At 47.8% G+C, this 18,288-nt stretch overlaps 1 protein-coding gene across 1 annotated transcript in view; it reads left to right on the forward strand.

The window, feature by feature from the left end:
- The window catches only part of ENTPD2 (ectonucleoside triphosphate diphosphohydrolase 2), a 39,468-nt gene extending 21,691 nt beyond the window's left edge, over positions 1–17,777 (forward strand). The window contains exons 2-9 of the mRNA XM_080990949.1: positions 1,202–1,319; positions 6,241–6,391; positions 8,250–8,409; positions 8,827–9,054; positions 9,702–9,971; positions 13,018–13,137; positions 14,167–14,301; positions 15,471–17,777. Coding sequence (XP_080847075.1) covers positions 1,202–1,319; positions 6,241–6,391; positions 8,250–8,409; positions 8,827–9,054; positions 9,702–9,971; positions 13,018–13,137; positions 14,167–14,301; positions 15,471–15,674 — 1,386 coding nt within the window. The 3' untranslated portion in view covers positions 15,675–17,777. The remainder of the gene's footprint in view (positions 1–1,201; positions 1,320–6,240; positions 6,392–8,249; positions 8,410–8,826; positions 9,055–9,701; positions 9,972–13,017; positions 13,138–14,166; positions 14,302–15,470) is intronic.
- Positions 17,778–18,288: the final 511 nt, after the last annotated feature.

Raw genomic sequence — 18,288 nt, forward strand, 5'->3', positions numbered from 1 at the left:
GTAGGACTGAACCCAGAGATTGCTCTTCCACTGTGGTTAAAAATGCACCGTATTTTTCGCTCTATAAGACGCACTTTTCCCCTCCTAAAAAGTAAGGGGAAATGTGTGTGCGTCTCATGGAGCAAATTCAGGCTGTGCAGCTATCGCTGAAGCCAGGAGAGCAAGAGGGATCAGTGTGCACCAACCCCTCTTGCTCTCCTGGCTTCAGCGATAGCCATGCAAAGCCTCTTGAGTGAAGAGGGATCCCTCCTTCCTCTTCGCTCAAGAGGTTTTGCATTGCTTTCTTGTTTTCCTCCTCTAAAAGCTAGGTGCGTCTTATGGTCGGGTGTGTCTTATAGAGCGAAAAATACGCTAATATTTATGAGAACAGAAGGAGAGCCTGCTGGGTCAGGCCAGGGGCCCCTCCAGGATCCTGTTCTCACAGTGGCCAACCAGATGCCCCAATGGAAAAACCTGCAAGTAGGACCTGAGTGCCAAAGCCCCCTCCCCTTCTGTGTCCCCCAGCAATTGGCATTATTCAGAAGCATTCCTGCCTCTGATGGTGGAGGCAGAGTAAAGGCCTGGCATCTTGTAGCCTTTGATAGTCCTCTTCTTCTCCTCCATGAATTTGACTGCTCCTTTTTTTAAAGCCTCCCAGGTTGGTAGCCCCCACTGCCCCCTGCAGGAGGGAGTTCCACAGTTGGACTTTGCACTGCATGAAGAAGGACTTTCTCTTATTTGTCCTGAACCTTCCAGCATTCAGCTCCATCAGATGTCACGAGTTCTAGCATTACGAAAGAGACAGGGAAACGCATAGCTTTCCCCACGCTATGCATCATTTCATAAACTCCAATCATTTTCTCCTCTTGTAAGGTGTTAAATATAATACTTAGCCATTGAGCCCCTTTAAATGGCACACCCGTGCCTGCTACCTCTTGGCATAGCTGTCAACGTTTCCCTTTTTTAAAGGGAGATTCCCTTATTCCGAATAGGATTCCTCGCAAGAAAAGGGAAAAGTTGACAGCTGTGCCTCTTGGTTGGGTCGGACAGGTGGGTTTTTCCTCTTGCTGGATCTTCACAACAGCCCTGTGAGGTGGTTTAATTTGTGAGGCAGAGAAGCCTCTTGTCAAGAGTCACCTTTTGAGTTTCAGGGCTTGGCCATCTGTAATCCAGAGTTCCTTCTGAAGCTAACATCCCCCCCCCTTTTTTTCTTTGTGCCCAGTATGGAATTGTCTTGGATGCCGGATCTTCCCACACTGCCATGTTTGTGTACAAGTGGCCTGCAGACAAGGAGAATGACACTGGGATTGTCAGTCAACACAGCATGTGTGACGTAGAAGGTAAGTGTGGCTTGTGCGCAGTTAGGCATCCCAGCCTTCAGGGGGCGCTCTACCCTTACTGCAGCTCCCAATCATGCTGTTAACAGAATGGGGATGTATTGTAGAATTGGGGAGTTGGGGCATCTGACTGAAGGCTTACCTTTAAAAATAATTTTGAAATTAGAGGGTTCTGTCTGCAATTGGAGGCAACATCACTCAGTTCCTCAACAGATGTCGCGGTTTGTTGGCAAGTTAAGGTACCGCAGGTCCTAGGTTTCGCAAGCTACAAGCAGATTATCTTAAATCTTAGCCGGTCAGCTGGTTAGGCTTACGAAAGATCTGTAGTCGACTCTGCTTGTTGCCACAGCCTGGAACTTGTTAGAGGATCCTCCTTTAACTCAGACCCACCATATCTTTTCTGCACCAAGGAAACCTATTTTCTCAAAGGAGAATTAAGTCTCACTTTAATTACGCAATTAAAATTGAAGCGATGGTCTACTCTTGTCCTTGAAAAACTCTCTGGCACAGTGACAGAAAATGACCTGCCCCAGGAGAAAACAAACTCCTGCATTTCTACCTGAGGGAAGATAGGAGAGAGCAGTGACTCATGGAGGGGCAATGGGAACTCTGGTCAGAAATCGCCATTTTTCTTAATAGGGCTCGAATTGCCTCTCAGTTAGTGATGTGGCAGAATTATCTGCAGCCCTGATTGGAAGACACTTGCAAAGATGCAGTAGACAATGGCCTCTCCTGGTCTGCCCTGCAGAGGACCTTAAGGTCCATGAATAACCATAGTTTAGAGGTTCCAGGTCCTAAGGAAGTCAGAATATCCTCCACCAGGGCCAGGGACTTCTCAGTGATGGCTCCAACTTGGTGGAATGCTCTGTCCCATGAGACTAGGGCCCTGCAGGATTTAACCTCCTTCCGCAGGACCTGTAAGACAGAGCTATTCCACCTGGCTTTCAATTTGAATTTAGCCTGATCTTTTATTCCCCCTCCTTCCCTCCCCTTTTTATGAAGATTCCCCACTTTGGGATCCCACAGCTAATTCTCCCCTGGTCTCCTCGCTGGTCCAAATGGGACTACAGTGGTGCCTCGCAAGATGAAATTAATCTGTTCCGCGAGTCTCTTCGTCTTGCGGTTTTTTCGTCTTGCGAAGCACGGCTATTAGCGGCTTAGCGGCTATTAGCGGCTTAGCGGCTATTAACGGCTTAGCAGCTTAGCGGCTATTAACGGCTTAGCAGCTTAGCGGCTTTAAGAAAAAGGAAACAAACTCGCAAGAACTCGCAAGACATTTCGTCTTGCGAAGCAAGCCCATAGGGAAATTCGTCTTGCGGAACGACTCAAAAAACGGAAAACTCTTTCGTCTAGCGAGTTTTTCGTCTTGCGAGGCATTCGTCTTGCGGGGCACCACTGTAATTTGGCCAGATAGCCCTGGTGATCATCTAATGTTTATTGGATGGATTTCCCCCCCTAAATTGATTTTTGAATTCTGAATTTATTGTTATTCATGTTTTGTATTGTATTTTATGCTATTTTTTGTTGCATCAAGTAAGTGTTTTGAATTTGTTGTTGGCTGCCATGAGCCCGGTTTTCTGAACCAGGAAGGGCGGGGTATAAATAAAAATTTAGTATTATTATTAAGAGCACAACTCTAGGATTCCATCTTGCGCAATGTGACATTTGTTTCTTCTTGGGTCAAACTGGTGGCGCCTGCCTTGGGAGTGTGTTGTGGTGGCTGGCTCTGATCTGGCCATTGTCTGAGCTTTCCAATCTGGCTTTTGTACAGTGGGCATGCCACAGGAGAAGCTGGGTTGGCCAGTCCACCATTTTCTCCCTTTCCCTTTTCCCACGGAGCGCCAGACAAAGAACCAGCCTCGCCCACCTGCTTTGAAATCTTTAGTGCCAACTTCCTTTTCTTTTTTTAAAGGCAATGTGGTCTCTGTTCCAGAGCTGGCATCAGTTGGGCAAATGGCACAAAAGGCCCAGGTGCTTGTTTTCAAAACATAAAATAATATGTCACAATGGGAGGCCAGGCAGAGAGCCAGGTGGGTGCTCTGCCCGTGCCAAACTAACAAATGGTTTTGGGACCCAGAGGGTGGCTCAACAGGGCGTGCCACGGCGATGTAAAGGGCACAAGTTAATCCCCTGGCCATTTCATGCTGGCTCTACACAGCTTTGGGGAAAGCTAGGAGGACTTTGGGATGCAGGTGGCGCTGTAGGTTAAACCACAGAGCCTAGGGCTTGCCGATCAGAAGGTCGGCGGTTTGAATCCCTGCGACGGGGTGAGCGCCCGTTGCTCGGTCCCAGCTCCTACCAACCTAGCAGTTCAAAAGCACATCAGAGTGCAAGTAGATAAATAGGTACCGCTCTGGCGGGAAGGTAAACGGCATTTCCGTGCGCTGCTCTGGTTCACCAGAAGCGGCTTAGTCATTCTGGCCACATGACCCGGAAGCTGTACGCCAGCTCCCTCGGCCAGTAAAGCGAGATGAGCGCCGAAACCCCAGAGTCGGCCACAACTGGACCTAATGGTCAGGGGTACCTTTACCTTTACCTTTAGGAGGACTTTATCCAAATGGTGGTGTAGTAAATTTTGTCAATAACCATGCCACTGTGATGTTTAAGACAACTCTACTTGCTCAGAGCAGTGGCCACTGGGAACCCACAAAAGTGGAGCCCCCAGCCCCATAAATTATGCAGGCTTATACAGAGGCATTCCCTCCATATGGTGGGGAGGGCCAGGGGTGCTGTAGCCCTGGGCACATGATTTTGAGGAGGTGCAAGCCAGGCTACCCCACGCAAGGATCCCCGCCCTACCTGCCGCCAGGGGTCCCTGGACCCTGAAGCCTAGACTGGCCTTGCTGCTGTGCCCTCCAGCCCCCTCTCTGAAAGGCCCCCCAGCCAGCGTTGGGGCCATGCGGATTCTCCTAACGATATCATTGCACACACTCTGCTTACATCTTCTCACATGTAGACTCCCTATCCATGTGACCTATGGAAGAGTCATAGCTCAGCTGACAGAGCACCTGCCTCGCAAGCGGAAGGTTGCAGGTTCAGTCCCTGCCAGCATCTCAAAGTAGTGAAAAAATGAACCTATGCTGCCAATTCTCATAGTAGACCAGTATAACGTAAGCAGCACATAAGCGGCACACAAAACACTAACAAACCATTCTACGTTCTAAATCTTATATTAATAATCCAAAAATTGAGAGAGCTATGTACAAGATCTACTACAGAAGCCACAAACAGAAAACTCATTCAAATTGTGTCCAAAAGGAAGACTCAGTCTTTAAAGTTCCTTTAGCCAGGCTCCTGTTAGATATCAACAAAGGTAAGTTTGATCAAACGAAGTGTCGGCAATGTTACGTTCAAGGGTTAGATATCAACGAAGATAAGATATCAACGAAGATATCAGCGTTTGATCAAACTTACCTTTGTTGATATCTGCAAGAGCCTGGCTAAAGGATCTCTGAATCTTGCTTTTGGACACAATTTGAATGAGTTTTCTGTTTGTGACTTCTGTAGTAGATCTTGTACATAGCTCTCTCAATTTTTGGATTATTAATATAAGATTTAGAACGTAGAATGGTTTGTTAGCATCTCAAAGTAGGGCTAGGAGAGACTCCGTGCCTGAAACCCTTGAGAGCTATTGCCAGTCAGTGTAGACAATACTGAGCGTAGACAAGACCAATAGTCTGACTCCATATGAGGCAGCTTTCTATGTTCTATGGCACGGATGTCAAACATCCGGCCTGCCAGACCTCGTCATGTGGCCCGTGTAGCTGCCGCCGGCCGCCAGCCTTCACCTTTTATTCTCGCTTTTTTTTTTTTGACACAAGAAAGCCGCCTCTTCAGCGCATGCGCAGCAGCCTACAAGCCAGAGCACGTCTGCCCTCTAGCGGCGCCAGCTGTTCTGCACAGGAAACCTCCACTTTACATTCAGGAAACCTCCACTTGTTTTTATATTGAGCGCATGCTTATATTATTACAAAAAACAGTAATAATTGAATGCAGTGACAATAATTTTTGATAATAAAGAGTGGACACATAGTCCTACAGATACAACCGGCCCTTTGAGGGTGACCAAACTGCTGATGCGGCCCCCGATGAATTTGAGTTTGACACCCCTGTTCTATGGCACTCTATATACCTAAACAGGAAACTAAGGGCTCCTCCACACTTCCGCTTGTCCTGCTGCTTTCCCCCAGGAAAACCCATTCTTTACCACTGAATTGGAGCAAACATCAATCAGATTTCCCCACAGATGAACGTTTGCTCCAATTCAGCTCCAAATAGTGAGTTTTCCCAGGGAAAGTGGCGGGACAAGCGGAAAACTGCTTGGACATGTGCTTTCTAGGTCAGGGACCAGAGGAAGTGTGGATGAACCCTAACACAGAGAGTCTAATTTCAGATGTTCTTTGGAACGCCATCTCAAGGGGATGGCCGTGGCTCAGTGGTAGAGCATCTTCCTTGCAGCAGAAGGTCCCAGGTGTTCACTCCTCAGTAGCATCTCCAGGCTCCCTGTCTGAAATCCTGGAGAGCCATTGCTATCAATCAGTGTAGACAATACTGAGCTAAATAGATCAAAGGCATGAGCTGATACAAAGCAGATTCCTATGTTCCTGCTTATGCCTACGTCAATACGGCCACCCACCACACCACACCACCCACCTGCCAACCACTTGATGTCACCATGGCACCAGACGATTGACACCTGCGGAGTTCAGTGGCGGTCACTGTGTGATTGGAGGTGACAGAAGCCACCTCTGAAGATGTACTTTCTGTGCCATTGGCTGATTGGCGCTGGGAATGCACTTCCAGAGAGACTCCCTCTGACCAATGACCAACTGGCATGGTCAGTGCCACCTTCTCCTTTGAATGCCCATCCCCTACTGTGCCCCTAGACTGGGAATGATGGCTTTGTCTCTGGTTGCATCCGCAGGTGGTGGCATCTCCAGCTATGTTGCAGACCCCTCAGCAGCTGGACGGAGCTTGCAGGCGTGTCTTGACCAGGCCCAGGGCGATGTTCCGAAGGAGAGGCATGCAGCCACCCCTCTGTACCTGGGAGCCACGGCCGGCATGCGACTGCTCAAGTGAGAACTCCGTAGCCTAGTCTGGTGTCTCGGGGCATTTTTTGATGCTTCTATCTATCATTGCCATGTCATCCTCATCACTGGTTGTCATGGCTGCAGCTCCCCAGGAACTGGCTTTCAGAGGTAGACTGCCTCTAAAGCTGGTGTTTCCAGACAACCATCATGACTTGAATTTGTCTAGTCTCTTTCTGAAGCCACCTAAGCCAGTGGTATCTTGTGGCAGTGAGTTCCATCGTTTGCTTGAACCTGCTACCCATCAACTTAATTGGATGATCCTCAATTCTAGTATTACAAGGCGGGGGAGGAACTTCTCTCTCTCTCTCTCTCTCTCTCTCTCTCTCTCTCACACACACACACACACACACACACATATTTTCATAAACCCCACTTGGGCCCTCCCACTGTCTTAGAAACCATTTTTCTGAGCCCCAAAGCTTTGGATACTGAAGGTGCTCTAATCCTTTGTTTGCACTCCATGGATCAGATCTATTTCCCACTTGGCTCTTCTTCACAGCATCAAAATTATACTCCCTGAGGCAGCGATTTCTGTCCTCTCTGGACAGGTCCTAGACCAAAAGGTGCCCAGCTGAGTAGCATCTCTCTCTCTCTCTCTCTCTCTCTCTCTCTCTCACACACACACACACACACACACACACCTTTCACGCATTTTAACTTTTGAATATCACGTGAATGTTTGTGTGTTTGCATGTGTGTTTAAAATTTGCAATTGTAACCCACTTTATTATTTTGGAGCATGATTTATCTCTGCCGCATAGGATTACACATTTATTTTATTTATTTTGTTTCATAAAATTTATACCCTGCTTGATTGTAAAACACACACACTGCAAAACAGTTCACAAAAAAAGGATAAATCAATAAAATTGTCAATAAGAAAAATTAACAACAATTTAAGACTTTCGAATAGTTAAAATAACAATAGACTAAAAACAAATCAAAACTTTGCACCAACTCTCTAAACATCTGGGTAGGCATGGCTGTGTTTTTAGAAAAGCACAGTGAAAGTTCCTGCCAGATATCAAGAGGCAGGGAATTCCAAAGTGTAGGTGCTGCCACACTAAAAGATCAAATTGTTACATTTGCACACGTAGCGCTGATCACAATTCCTCATGCCCACAGTTTCTTTGAAGGGTGTTGACCATCACCAGTGCCCAGTGAATAAGTTGTGTGCGCATGAGCAATCAGTGTGTGTGCATTGGGGTTCTAACTGTTAACAATATGCTTATGATAATATCTTATTCTCTTGTTAATTATGCTGTTTCAAAGGTTCATTTTATATTTGACTTCCTTTCACTTTGAATCTTTTAGATTACATTTTAGTTTCCTCTTGCTTTGAATGTTGCTCTGAATGTTTGATTCAGTGTTTTATTCAGGATTGTTTTATTTGATGCTTCAGTGTGGTAAACAGCACTGAGGTTTCCCCCCCTTAAAAATATAAAACAGCATAGAAATGCAATGAATGAACAACAACAGCAACAACAAGACAACACTGTCCATCCAGTTCAGTTTTGCCTGCTTTGCACTACTTTGCTGTTGAGTAAGGAGAGTTGAAGGAAGGGCCTTAGTTCAGTGGTAGCATCTGCCCTGCAATCAGAACATCCCAGGTTCAATCCCTGTCATCTCCAGGTAGGGTTGTGGGAAACCCTGCCTGAAACCCTGGACAGCTGCTGCCAGTTAGTGCAGACAGTACTGAGTGAGGTGAACCAATGGTTTGACTCAGTATAAGCCAGCTTCCTATGTTCCCATGTTTCTGCACCCGTGAGTCTAGCTGGCTGCTTGGGTCACTGGTGTCCAACTTGCAGCCTGATCTAAACAAATGTTCTTGTTTTTTGGACAGTCTCACTGACCCCGAGGCTTCGGACAGGGTCCTTGCAGCTGTGAGCTCCACTATGAAGCAGTACCCCTTTGACTTCCGTGGAGCGAAGATCCTGAGCGGAGAGGATGAGGGTGTGTTTGGCTGGGTCACAGCTAACTACCTCCTGGAGAACTTCATCAAGGTAGAAGAGAGTTTCTTTCTTTCTTTCCACGACCCCTTTTTACTATATTAAACGTGAACCAAAGTCATCCATTGCCAGGTGTGGAACAGGACATTGCAACAGTGCAGTTTCTGCCCCAGAGGCTTTGCACACAATGGTTAAAGCCAGAGGGGTTCCCTCTGGGTTCTGCTGGACTCCACCTCCCATCAGCTCCTGCCTGCAGGCCCAGTGCTCAGGGGTGAGGGGAGCTGGTCCACAAACATCTGCCAGGGCACAGGTTCCTCAAACGAGAAACTCACCATGCAGAGAAAAAAGCATGCCTCGTAGAAAGGATGAGCATTCGGGTGCTCTGGCAAACTAAGTCAAGAGCCAGCAGGCCAGTTCTGCGCTTCGAAGGCAGCTCCTTTAAGATGACCATTCCTGTTCCTTTTAATTCAGTACGGATGGATTGGACAGTGGGTCCAGCCCAAGAAGAAGACCGTGGGCGCCATGGACCTGGGAGGAGCTTCCACCCAAATCACCTTTGAGACAAAAGAGACTATCGAGACACCTGCCAACGAGGTGATGCTGCGGCTGTACGGGCAGACCTACAAGGTCTACACACACAGTTTCCTCTGCTACGGCAGGGACCAGATCCTGAAGAGGCTTCTGTCCAAGGTGCTGAAGGTAAGGGAGTAGGGTTGGAGGTGAGACATCTGGGGGCTGCCATCCTAGCCCAAAATTTCCAGTGGTAAGAGGCTCCCTCTGGACTTTCCTTCATTGGCTGTCTGCCAGGGATTCTTTAGTTGAGATTCCTGCATTGCAGAGGGTTGGACTGGGTGACTCTCGGAGTCCCTTCCAACTCCACAATTCAATGATAGTACAAACTCCAGGGGACGCAGGTGGTACTGTAGTCTAAACCACAGAGCCTATGGCTTGCTGATCAGAAGGTCGGCGGTTCGAATCCCCGCGACGGGGTGAGCTCCCTTTGTTCAGTCCCAGCTCCTGCCCACCTAGCAGTTCAAAAGCACATCAAGTGCAAGTAGATAAATAGGTACTGCTCCAGCGGGAAGGGAAACGGCATTTCCGCGCGCTGCTCTGGTTCACCAGAAGCGGCTTAGTCATGCTGGCCACATGACCTGGAAGCTGCATGCGGACAAACACCAGCTCCCTCGGCCTATAGAGCGAGATGAGTGCCGCAACCCCAGAGTCGTCCATGACTGGACCTAATGGTCAGGGGTACCTTTACCTTTACTTTTTACAAACTCCAGAGAATCCCAAAGGGCCTGGTGTTTTGTTGGTTGACTCAGACTGGTTATTTTCACCCACAACAGGCTGGAAGGTATGTTCTCCAGGTGAGCAACCCCTGCTGGCCCACAGGATACTGGAAGAACTTCACAGTGGCAACCATCTATGACTCGCCATGCACTGAAGCGGAGAAGCCGACCAGCTACTTCCCCACCGCTATAGTCAACATGAGCGGCTCTGGAAATGCAGCCAAGTGCCAGCAGCACGTGGAGAGCCTCTTCCAGTTTACTCCGTGCCCCTATTCCCACTGCTCCTTTGACCAAGTCTTCCAGCCAAGTGTTACAGGGAACTTTATCGTGAGTAGCTCGAGGCGGCGGAATATCATGGGAGAAGGGAGGCCCACTTTGAGCCTTGGCTCAAATAGCAGGACCAGTATTCAGAATACACAAAGTACAGATGGAAAAGGGTGCCTCTGGGCATGTGTAGAGCACATTGCATTTGCCGCCAATTAATCAGGGTCTTGCAAAGGATTTAAGGGGAAGGGTTGCAGCTTAGCCTTAGAGCGCTTGCTTCGCATGTAGCAGGTCTCAGGTTCAGTCCCTAGTGGGATCTCCAGGTGGGACTGGGAAACCCTGGAGAGCGGATGGCACTCAGTGTAGGTGATGTTTAGCAAGATTAACTGGTCTGATTCGGTGTAAGGCATTTTCCTATTTTCCTTAGAGGAAGGGAGGACAGTGACCTCCAAGTCATAGTTCAGCCTTCAGCCCTCCACCCTGATCTGGCCAAAACTTCTATGACTACTCATATTTTTCCTAGTTTCTAATCTTCAAATTCTGTGAACCCAAACACTGTAGTTGTTAGATTAAACCATAGGTGCATGCTTTGCAGGGAGCCAACTTGGAATAAAATATTTCAGGGGTGGGGGGAGTCCGCAGATAAACCCTGCTCCACATAATAAATAACAAAATGCAGTGCACACACACCATTTGAAAGGCAACCCCCATCAACTTTTGGGGGGTAGTGGTGGCCCTCTCAAATATTTTATTGGGGGGCTGAAGGGACCTTGGCCCCTAGGAGTTGGCTCCTATGATGCTTTGTTTTGTGTGTCTACTTTTATTGGTCTGTGACTGTATGAACAATTCATTCATTTGGATTACTTAAATGAATACCTGCCTCTGTTTTCTAGTATCAGGGGTTTTGTAAACTACTGCCCCCTACTGGGGAATGTTTGAATAACACCCCATTTTCCCCTAAACAATTTGGGATATTGTTTGCTTGCACCATTGGTCCATGTGGTGTGCACCTTTCCACCTGCTTACAGGATTCTGACCGGTGGCCCATGGACCACTGGTAGGCCCCCGTAGACTTTTAATTCTTAAATCTGGAAGGTGGGAAGAATACATGGGCAGAGAGGGGGGTTATTTAAGTACATTTATAAAACATGCAGTATTATAAAACAAAAAGCATCTCAGTAAGACACCTCCACGAATCTTTTCTGTAGCAGTGGTAACATTTTGCCAAATTAGTCCCTTCCTTCTGGAAATGTTTTCCAAACTCTCTTCTGCATAAAATGCATTTAACTAGGAAACTTAATGGATTCTAGCATTTCCCAAAACTTACCATGACAGTTATTGGCTGTCAGGCCTATTTATTTAATGAAAACAACATTTTGCTATCCATATATTGGCAGCGGCCAACGGGTTTAAATAATAACCTCTGCTCGATTTGGATGTTTCAGCAACTTTGTGGCTGATTAAGCCAATAACTGGGTTGAAACAAATAAACAAAAAACACATCACAGTCTATTGCTCATGACAGTGGTGTAGAGGGGGAGGGCAGGGGGGCTGTGTCCCCGGGCACAGAATCTTGGGGGGGGGACCAGGTGCCCCCCTCATGTGGTTGGCATGCGAGCACCTGGCTGCCAGCTGATGGGAGTTGCATGAACACAGACGGGCGGCCGCTTCCATGCCAGGCAGGGGTGGTGCCACCCATCTAGTGGTGGCAATGGTGAGGGCTGGGTAAGCAGGCTCCATCCCCACCCCGGGGGGGGGTGCACACTTGCTCCCACCCCCCAGGCACTGTCAGACAGTACTACGACCCTGGCTCATGAGTCCTAACCTCAGCATATGACCACAAGCTATTAAGTAAAATAAGGGCATTAGAAGAGCTTGCAGCCCATCTAGTCCAGCATGCTGTCCTCAAAGTGGCCAAGCAAAATAATAATAACATAATAATAATTTATTATTTATACCCCGCCCATCTGGCCGGGCTTCCCCGGCCACTCTGGGCGGCTTCCAACAAAATATTAAAATACCGTAATGCATCAAACATTAAAAGCTTCCCTAAACAGAGCTGCCTTCAGATGTCTTCTAAAAGTCTGGTAGTTGTTCTTCTCTTTGACATCTGGTGGGAGGGCGTTCCACAGGGCGGGTGCCACCACTGAGAAGGCCCTTTGCCTGGTTCCCTGTAACTTAAAAGTCTATTATGAGAAGCCCACCAGCAGGACCTGCGTGCAAGAGCTGTCTCCCCTTCTGTGCTTTCCAGCAACGTGTCATGGACTGGCTGGATTCAGAGAAGTGCTGGGAGGCAGGGGAAGAAGGCTCAAAGCCAGGGGATTGGTGTCAGGAGGACCCTGAGTGGTCAGAGGGAGAAGAGGGAGCAGACTGGGAGGAGGAGGAGGTGTCAGAAGCAGAAGGGGAGACTGGGTTTGGTGAGTGGGAAGTGGCTGTGGCAGAGCACAGATCAGACTCCAAGGCAGTAGCTGATGCCAGGGAGTCTCCCACTCCTGCTTTGACCAGCAACCTTCCCCTCTGGTCCAGAACACACAGAGAAATCAAATATGCGGAGACGCAGCCTGAGACTGTGAGGGAAAGTTCCTGGAGAGGAGGAGTCCTGGAGAGGAGGAGCCCCTGGGAAGGGGGGGGGGACCTTCAGTCCTCACAACTGCTTCATCAGGACAAGACCTCCTAGAAAGCGTTGCTGAGACCACTGGGCTGGAGCTGTGGTCTGTCTCCTTGAATGAAGAATTAACTTCACTGGTCTCATAGCATTTATGGTACTGTTGCTGACCTACACCTGACTCCGGCCCTGACACAACTTGGTATTCAGAAGCATTTCTGCCTCTGACTGTGGAGTCAGAGCATAGTCATCATGGATAGGGGCCACTTATAGCCCCCCCCCACATGAATTTGTCCTCCTTTAAGGCCATGCAAGTTGCAAACCAGCAGTGCCTCTGCGGGAGTTCCATGATTTAGCTTGGTGCTATGTAAATAGGTCCTTTTTTAAAAAATAAAAATAAAATGAAATTGATTATTATAATGACCAGGAAGTGCGACCAGTGGTATGCCACACCCTCCTCACCTTCTTCTTCTCCTTCCTCCTCCTCCTCCTCCTCCTCAACAGGCCTTCTCTGCCTTCTTCTACACTGTGGACTTCATCCAGTCACAAATGAAGAGACATGTGGCCACCCCAAGCGACCTGGAGCAGGCTGCTAACGAAATATGCAATGCAACTTGGTCCGAGGTGGGTTTCCTCGTAAGGGGGGCTTTTCCAATGCAAACTGAAGCACGCACCAGACATTTGGGTCCTGGCTGTTTAAGAAGAAATCTGATTTTTCAAAATATTTCAGTTTCAGCTGTAGGGTAGCATGGTGTACAGTGCAGATACATCCAACCTTCTTAGACCCAGGACCCAATTTTACCCAAACATGCATTTGGGGGACCCATATCTTAGTCTTTTATCTTATATTTCTGCTGTGACCCTCCTTGGATCAGGCTGTGACCCACTGGCAGGTCCCAGCCCACCAGTTGAAGACCAGTGGATGGTGTTGGGGCAGGATCCTGAGCTGCGAAGCTCACATTGAGTGACTCACTCTCTCTCTCACTTAGCCTAACCTACTTCACAGGGCTGTTGAGACAAAATGGTGTGTGGGTATGGGAGGGAGAGGAAGAGGAAGAGAGAGAGAGAGAACCTTGTGTGCCACCTTGTGTTTCTTGAGGGAAAGGCAGAGTGTAAGTGGAGCAAGGACCATACCTGTTGTGATTCCTTCATCACAGGGGGTTGAAGTAGGTGGCCCTTTGTCTCCCTTCCAGCTCTTCAATTCTGTGATTCTATGGTTGCTTTCCTTCAGGACCAGGAAAGAGGCAAAAACAGGGACAAAGGAAAAACACAGCCATGCAAAATTAAGGAAAGGGCAGAGGGCTCTGCAATGCCCCTTTTTGGATGGCTGGAGATGTCCTGGAAGCTGGAAGGTTAATTTTGTGGGTGACATAACTGGAATTAGAAGACAGGCCTTAACACAACAATGAGGGATCCTTTTCAGCCAGATGGCTGCACTTCCTCACAGGAAACCCCCCAGGCCAGTGAGTCTGGGGTAGGAGAATGGGTTGAGCAGGAGGAGTACCCTGTGACAGCCAGGAACACCCTCTCCTCGGGTGGGACAGGACCCAAGAAGGTTGGGAGGGAGCAGTCAGAGTTGTGTTTTGCATTTGAGAAGAATATCAAGCCTTTTCTCTTCCCTCCTCTCTTCCTGCCATGCTTCTGTAAATCTAGCTTCTTGAGAAAGCACCAGGCCTAGAGAAGAGGCTTCCCGATTACTGTTCAGTGACCACCTTCATCTACCTCATCCTTACACGGGGCTACAAATTTGACAACAGCACCTTCCCCAACATCGCCTTCCAAAAAAAGGTAAGAACCTAAGAAGAGGCTGCTGGATCAGGCCAAGGGACCATCAGGTCCAGCATTCTGTTCTCACAGTGGCCAGCCAGGTGCAAGCCGGGCCCCAGCACAAGAGCCCTCACCCCTCATGAGGTTTCCAGAAGCTGGCATTCAGAAGCATTCCTACCTCTGACGATGCAGAGCAGACCCATCCAAATTGGTGGCCATCACTTCCTCCTGTGGGAGAGAGTTCCCTAGTTTAACTAGGCTCTGTGTGAAAAAGGACTTCCTTATATCGGTGCTGGATCGTCCAACTTTCAGGTTCATTGGCTGTCCACAGGTTCTGGCATTAAGTGAGAGGAATAAAAGCTTTTCTCCATCCACTTCTATCATGTCCCCTCTTAATAGGCTTTCCTCTAAACTAAAGAATCCTGGGCCACCATGCCATTAAAACCCTATGATACCCCTTTAAACAGTGCTGGCTTCCCCAAAAGAACCCCGGGAACTGTAGTTTGTTAAGGGTGCTGAGAGCTGTTAGGAGGCCCCTATTCCCCGTCTCTGAGCTACAATTCCCAGAGTGGAACTTGAAGGTGGTGGAACACTGGGAATTGCAGCTCTCTGAGGTGACTCCCAAAAACTTCCAGCACCCTTAATGAACTACAGCTCCCAAATAATTCTTTGGGAGAAACCAGCACTGTTTAAAGGAGTATCGTGTCTCTTTGAATATATGGCGTGAATGTGGCCCAAGTCTATAATGCATACACAAAGTGTGCCTAAGCGCATAATTTGAATTTAGATGTAGACCTAGGTAGAGAATGATCTATATTTAAATTAAACATGTTCATTCTGTTACCGCCTAAGTTTATCTTTTGCTGCTTGCTATCTGTCTCAGATTCCAACCAACATGTTTCAATAACCAATATGAGCCTCCCCCCCCACCCCCCCAAAAAAAAACCCAGTTGTGCTTTTGGTAACCTGTATTCTGCCTGCAAAAAAGCAGTTATGATCTTAGCAACATGAATTCTTCTGGAACATGCAGGGCCCTGTTGTTTGACGAAGATGCAGGGAGTTTTGAGAGGGGACCTGCTGATCGCTGTGGTGTTCGAGCGAGGGAGCGCTTTGTAGTGGAAGTAGCCACAGGAGAAGCGTTGCCAGTTGTGTGAGTCTTTTTACAACATTTTCTTTGTTCCTACATGCAGGCTGGGGACACATCCATCGGCTGGGCCCTGGGATACATGCTGAACCTCACCAACATGATTCCGGCCGAGGAGACTGGCTTCTGGAAGGGCACAGCGTACGGCCCCTGGGTTGGCGTGGTCCTCCTCTTCGTTGCCATCATCCTGGTCACTGTGGCAAGCATCTTCTGTCTGCTGAGATCCACCAGGGGACGGGGAATGATGTAAAGGGCAGTCCTGAGCAGGTGGGAGCCCAGTACGGTGGGGTTTATGTGAAGATGGCAGGTCTTCCTGGGCCACATCCAATGTCCAGCCTGACCACACGGCTTGTTGGCTTGGATCCCCTGTGGAGATCAGAACCCATTCCTCACATGCCCCATACCCCAAACCACAACTACAGCCTAGAGGGAGAGGAGATGGTGACTGATTCTGGACACAAAAACTGTTCATCTGAGGCTTGTGATGAAGCCCTTGTTTGCATCCAAGAGTGCTGCAGTCTGAACAATCAGCTTCCCTCATTTTCTTCCATTGTTGAAGAGCCAGTGAAAATCACAAGGAGTGGTTGTGGTTGTTCTTGTTTTCTTTTAATAAGGACTCCAGCTGAAAGCAAGGTTTTTCTGGACTTCCACCCACTCCTCTGCTCTGCTTGCATATCTGTTACTTATTGAAGCTCAGGGACTTATTGAATCTGCCATGAATGCTTTGTTCTTGGCAAGGCTCCAGCCCTGGGAAGAAATGTTGGGTGGGGGGATTTGGGGGGGGGGGGAGCTCAACTTTTTGCATTACAAACAGACCAGTGTGGCTGAAATCCGGCACTGTAGATAAGCACCAGGTGTGGCACAAATTGCACCAGTGATGTGGGCACCTGTGGTTCTGCTTTCTTTGAGCTCCCCCAGGGCCACTTTACCATTGAGCAAAGCGAGGCAGCAGGTGCGGGGGGCTGAGAGGCAGCAGAGAGACCTGCGTGCAGGTCAGCGGTAGAGCTCCTGCTTCACATGCAGAAGGTTCAGTCCTTGGTTACACCTCCATATAGGACTGGGAATGTCCCCTGCCTGAACCCCAGCTGTCAGTCAGTGTGGACAAGGCTGAGCTAAGTGGATCAGTGACCTGACTCAATAGAAGGTCGCTTTCTAAGTTATTGGCCCCTGAGCCAACTTGCTGCCCATGGGAGCTTTGGAGAATGCTGCCATGGTTGAAGTAAGATGGGACAGCCACTCTAGTCAACTATCCAGGAGTGAGCTCTCTTGCCCTTTACCTCAGGCAGCAAAATGTCTGCCCCCACCTGACTTCTTAAAGCTTCTTATGGTGGTCTGCTAACATTGCATTCAAGAGTCTCATCCAAAATTAAACACCAAAGACAAATTTTGAATTTGAAGCCTACCCATAGTAGAGACTTCAAACTGGTTTAGTCTTCAATCCTGAACAGTACTCACTTACCTGGGCATAAGCTCCACTGTACTCAGTGGGACTTGCTTCTGCGTAAATGTGGGTAGCAGGAATGCACCAGTGATTTTTTAAAACAACTATTATTATTATTATTGTTATTTGCTTGCTTTCCTGGAAACTCTGAACTGTGCAGATGGAGGCAAAAGTGGGTTGAAGGTCTCTGAAGGAGGAGCTGCAATTCCAGGATAAGGAAATCACTATTTTTTTCCCTGAAAAATTGCTCTGCCAAAATTCCAGGTGGGGCAGCTGGCAAATTGCATTTAAATATACTGTACTAACTTGATTTGAAATAATTTGGTGAGGGGTGGAGAGAGAAAACATAACCCCACCCCTTCACAACTTTTGGCTGTTTTTACATCAAATATGCCTCTACATGTGGCTCATTTATTTCAGCATCCTGGTCTCACCTTGGATAACTGGACCTTGGTGCAAAACAGGCAAGCTTGCATTGGTTTCTTCCCCACCCCAATACTCCTTAGCATATTCTGCACTCTTAAAACAAAATGCAGCTGTATGTGTGTGTGATATATTCCATCTGTTTTCCTTTTAAAGAAAAACACTGCATGTCTTAAAAACACACACAAATAAAAACATCTCATAGATACCAACATTTGGTGTGCTCAGCTGAGGAGTTAGTTATTGATCATTGTGAGCCCCTGGTATGCCTCCAAACAGAGACTTCAGCATCAGGAGAGTGACAAAATATTTTCTACCATTAGAATCCATTGCTTTTAGGGCTGGTTTCCAGACAGATTCACTGGTGTTGTGGAAGAAGGAGCCTGTCAATTTCAGTTGCTCCCCATTTCTCATTCCCTTCATTGTGTTGAATTTGCTCCATTTTTGCATGTTTGTGATTCTTTTATTAAAAAACACATTAAAAATTCATATGCATTTGTGTTTCATTTCTCCTAACATAGAGATTTTTGAACACAATCTTGCCTAATAAAATGCACTGCTGCATGCTACTACTCCAGACATTTCCCTGATGATGATGATGATGGTGATGGTGATGATGATGATTTATTATTTATACCTCGCCCATCTGGCTGGGTTTCCCCAGCCACTCTGGGCAGCTTCCAACAGAATATTAAAATACAATACAGTGGTACCACGAGTTACAGATGCTTCAGGTTACAGACGCTTCAGGTCACAGACTCCGCTAACCCAGAAATAGTACCTCGGGTTAAGAACTTTGCTTCAGAATGAGAACAGAAATTGTGCGGCAGTGGCAACAGCAGCATTGGGAGGCCCCATTAGCTAAAGTGGTACCTCAGGTTAAGAACAGTTTCAGGTTAAGAACAGATCTCCAGAACAAACTAAGTTCTTAACCCAAGGTACCACTGTAGCCTATTAAACATTAAAAGCTTCCCTAAAAAAGACTGCCTTCAGATGTCTT

The sequence above is a fragment of the Podarcis pityusensis genome (genome assembly GCF_964106645.2).
Source record: "Podarcis pityusensis genome assembly, chromosome: Z".
In the NCBI taxonomy this organism is placed as follows: Eukaryota; Metazoa; Chordata; class Lepidosauria; order Squamata; family Lacertidae; genus Podarcis; species Podarcis pityusensis.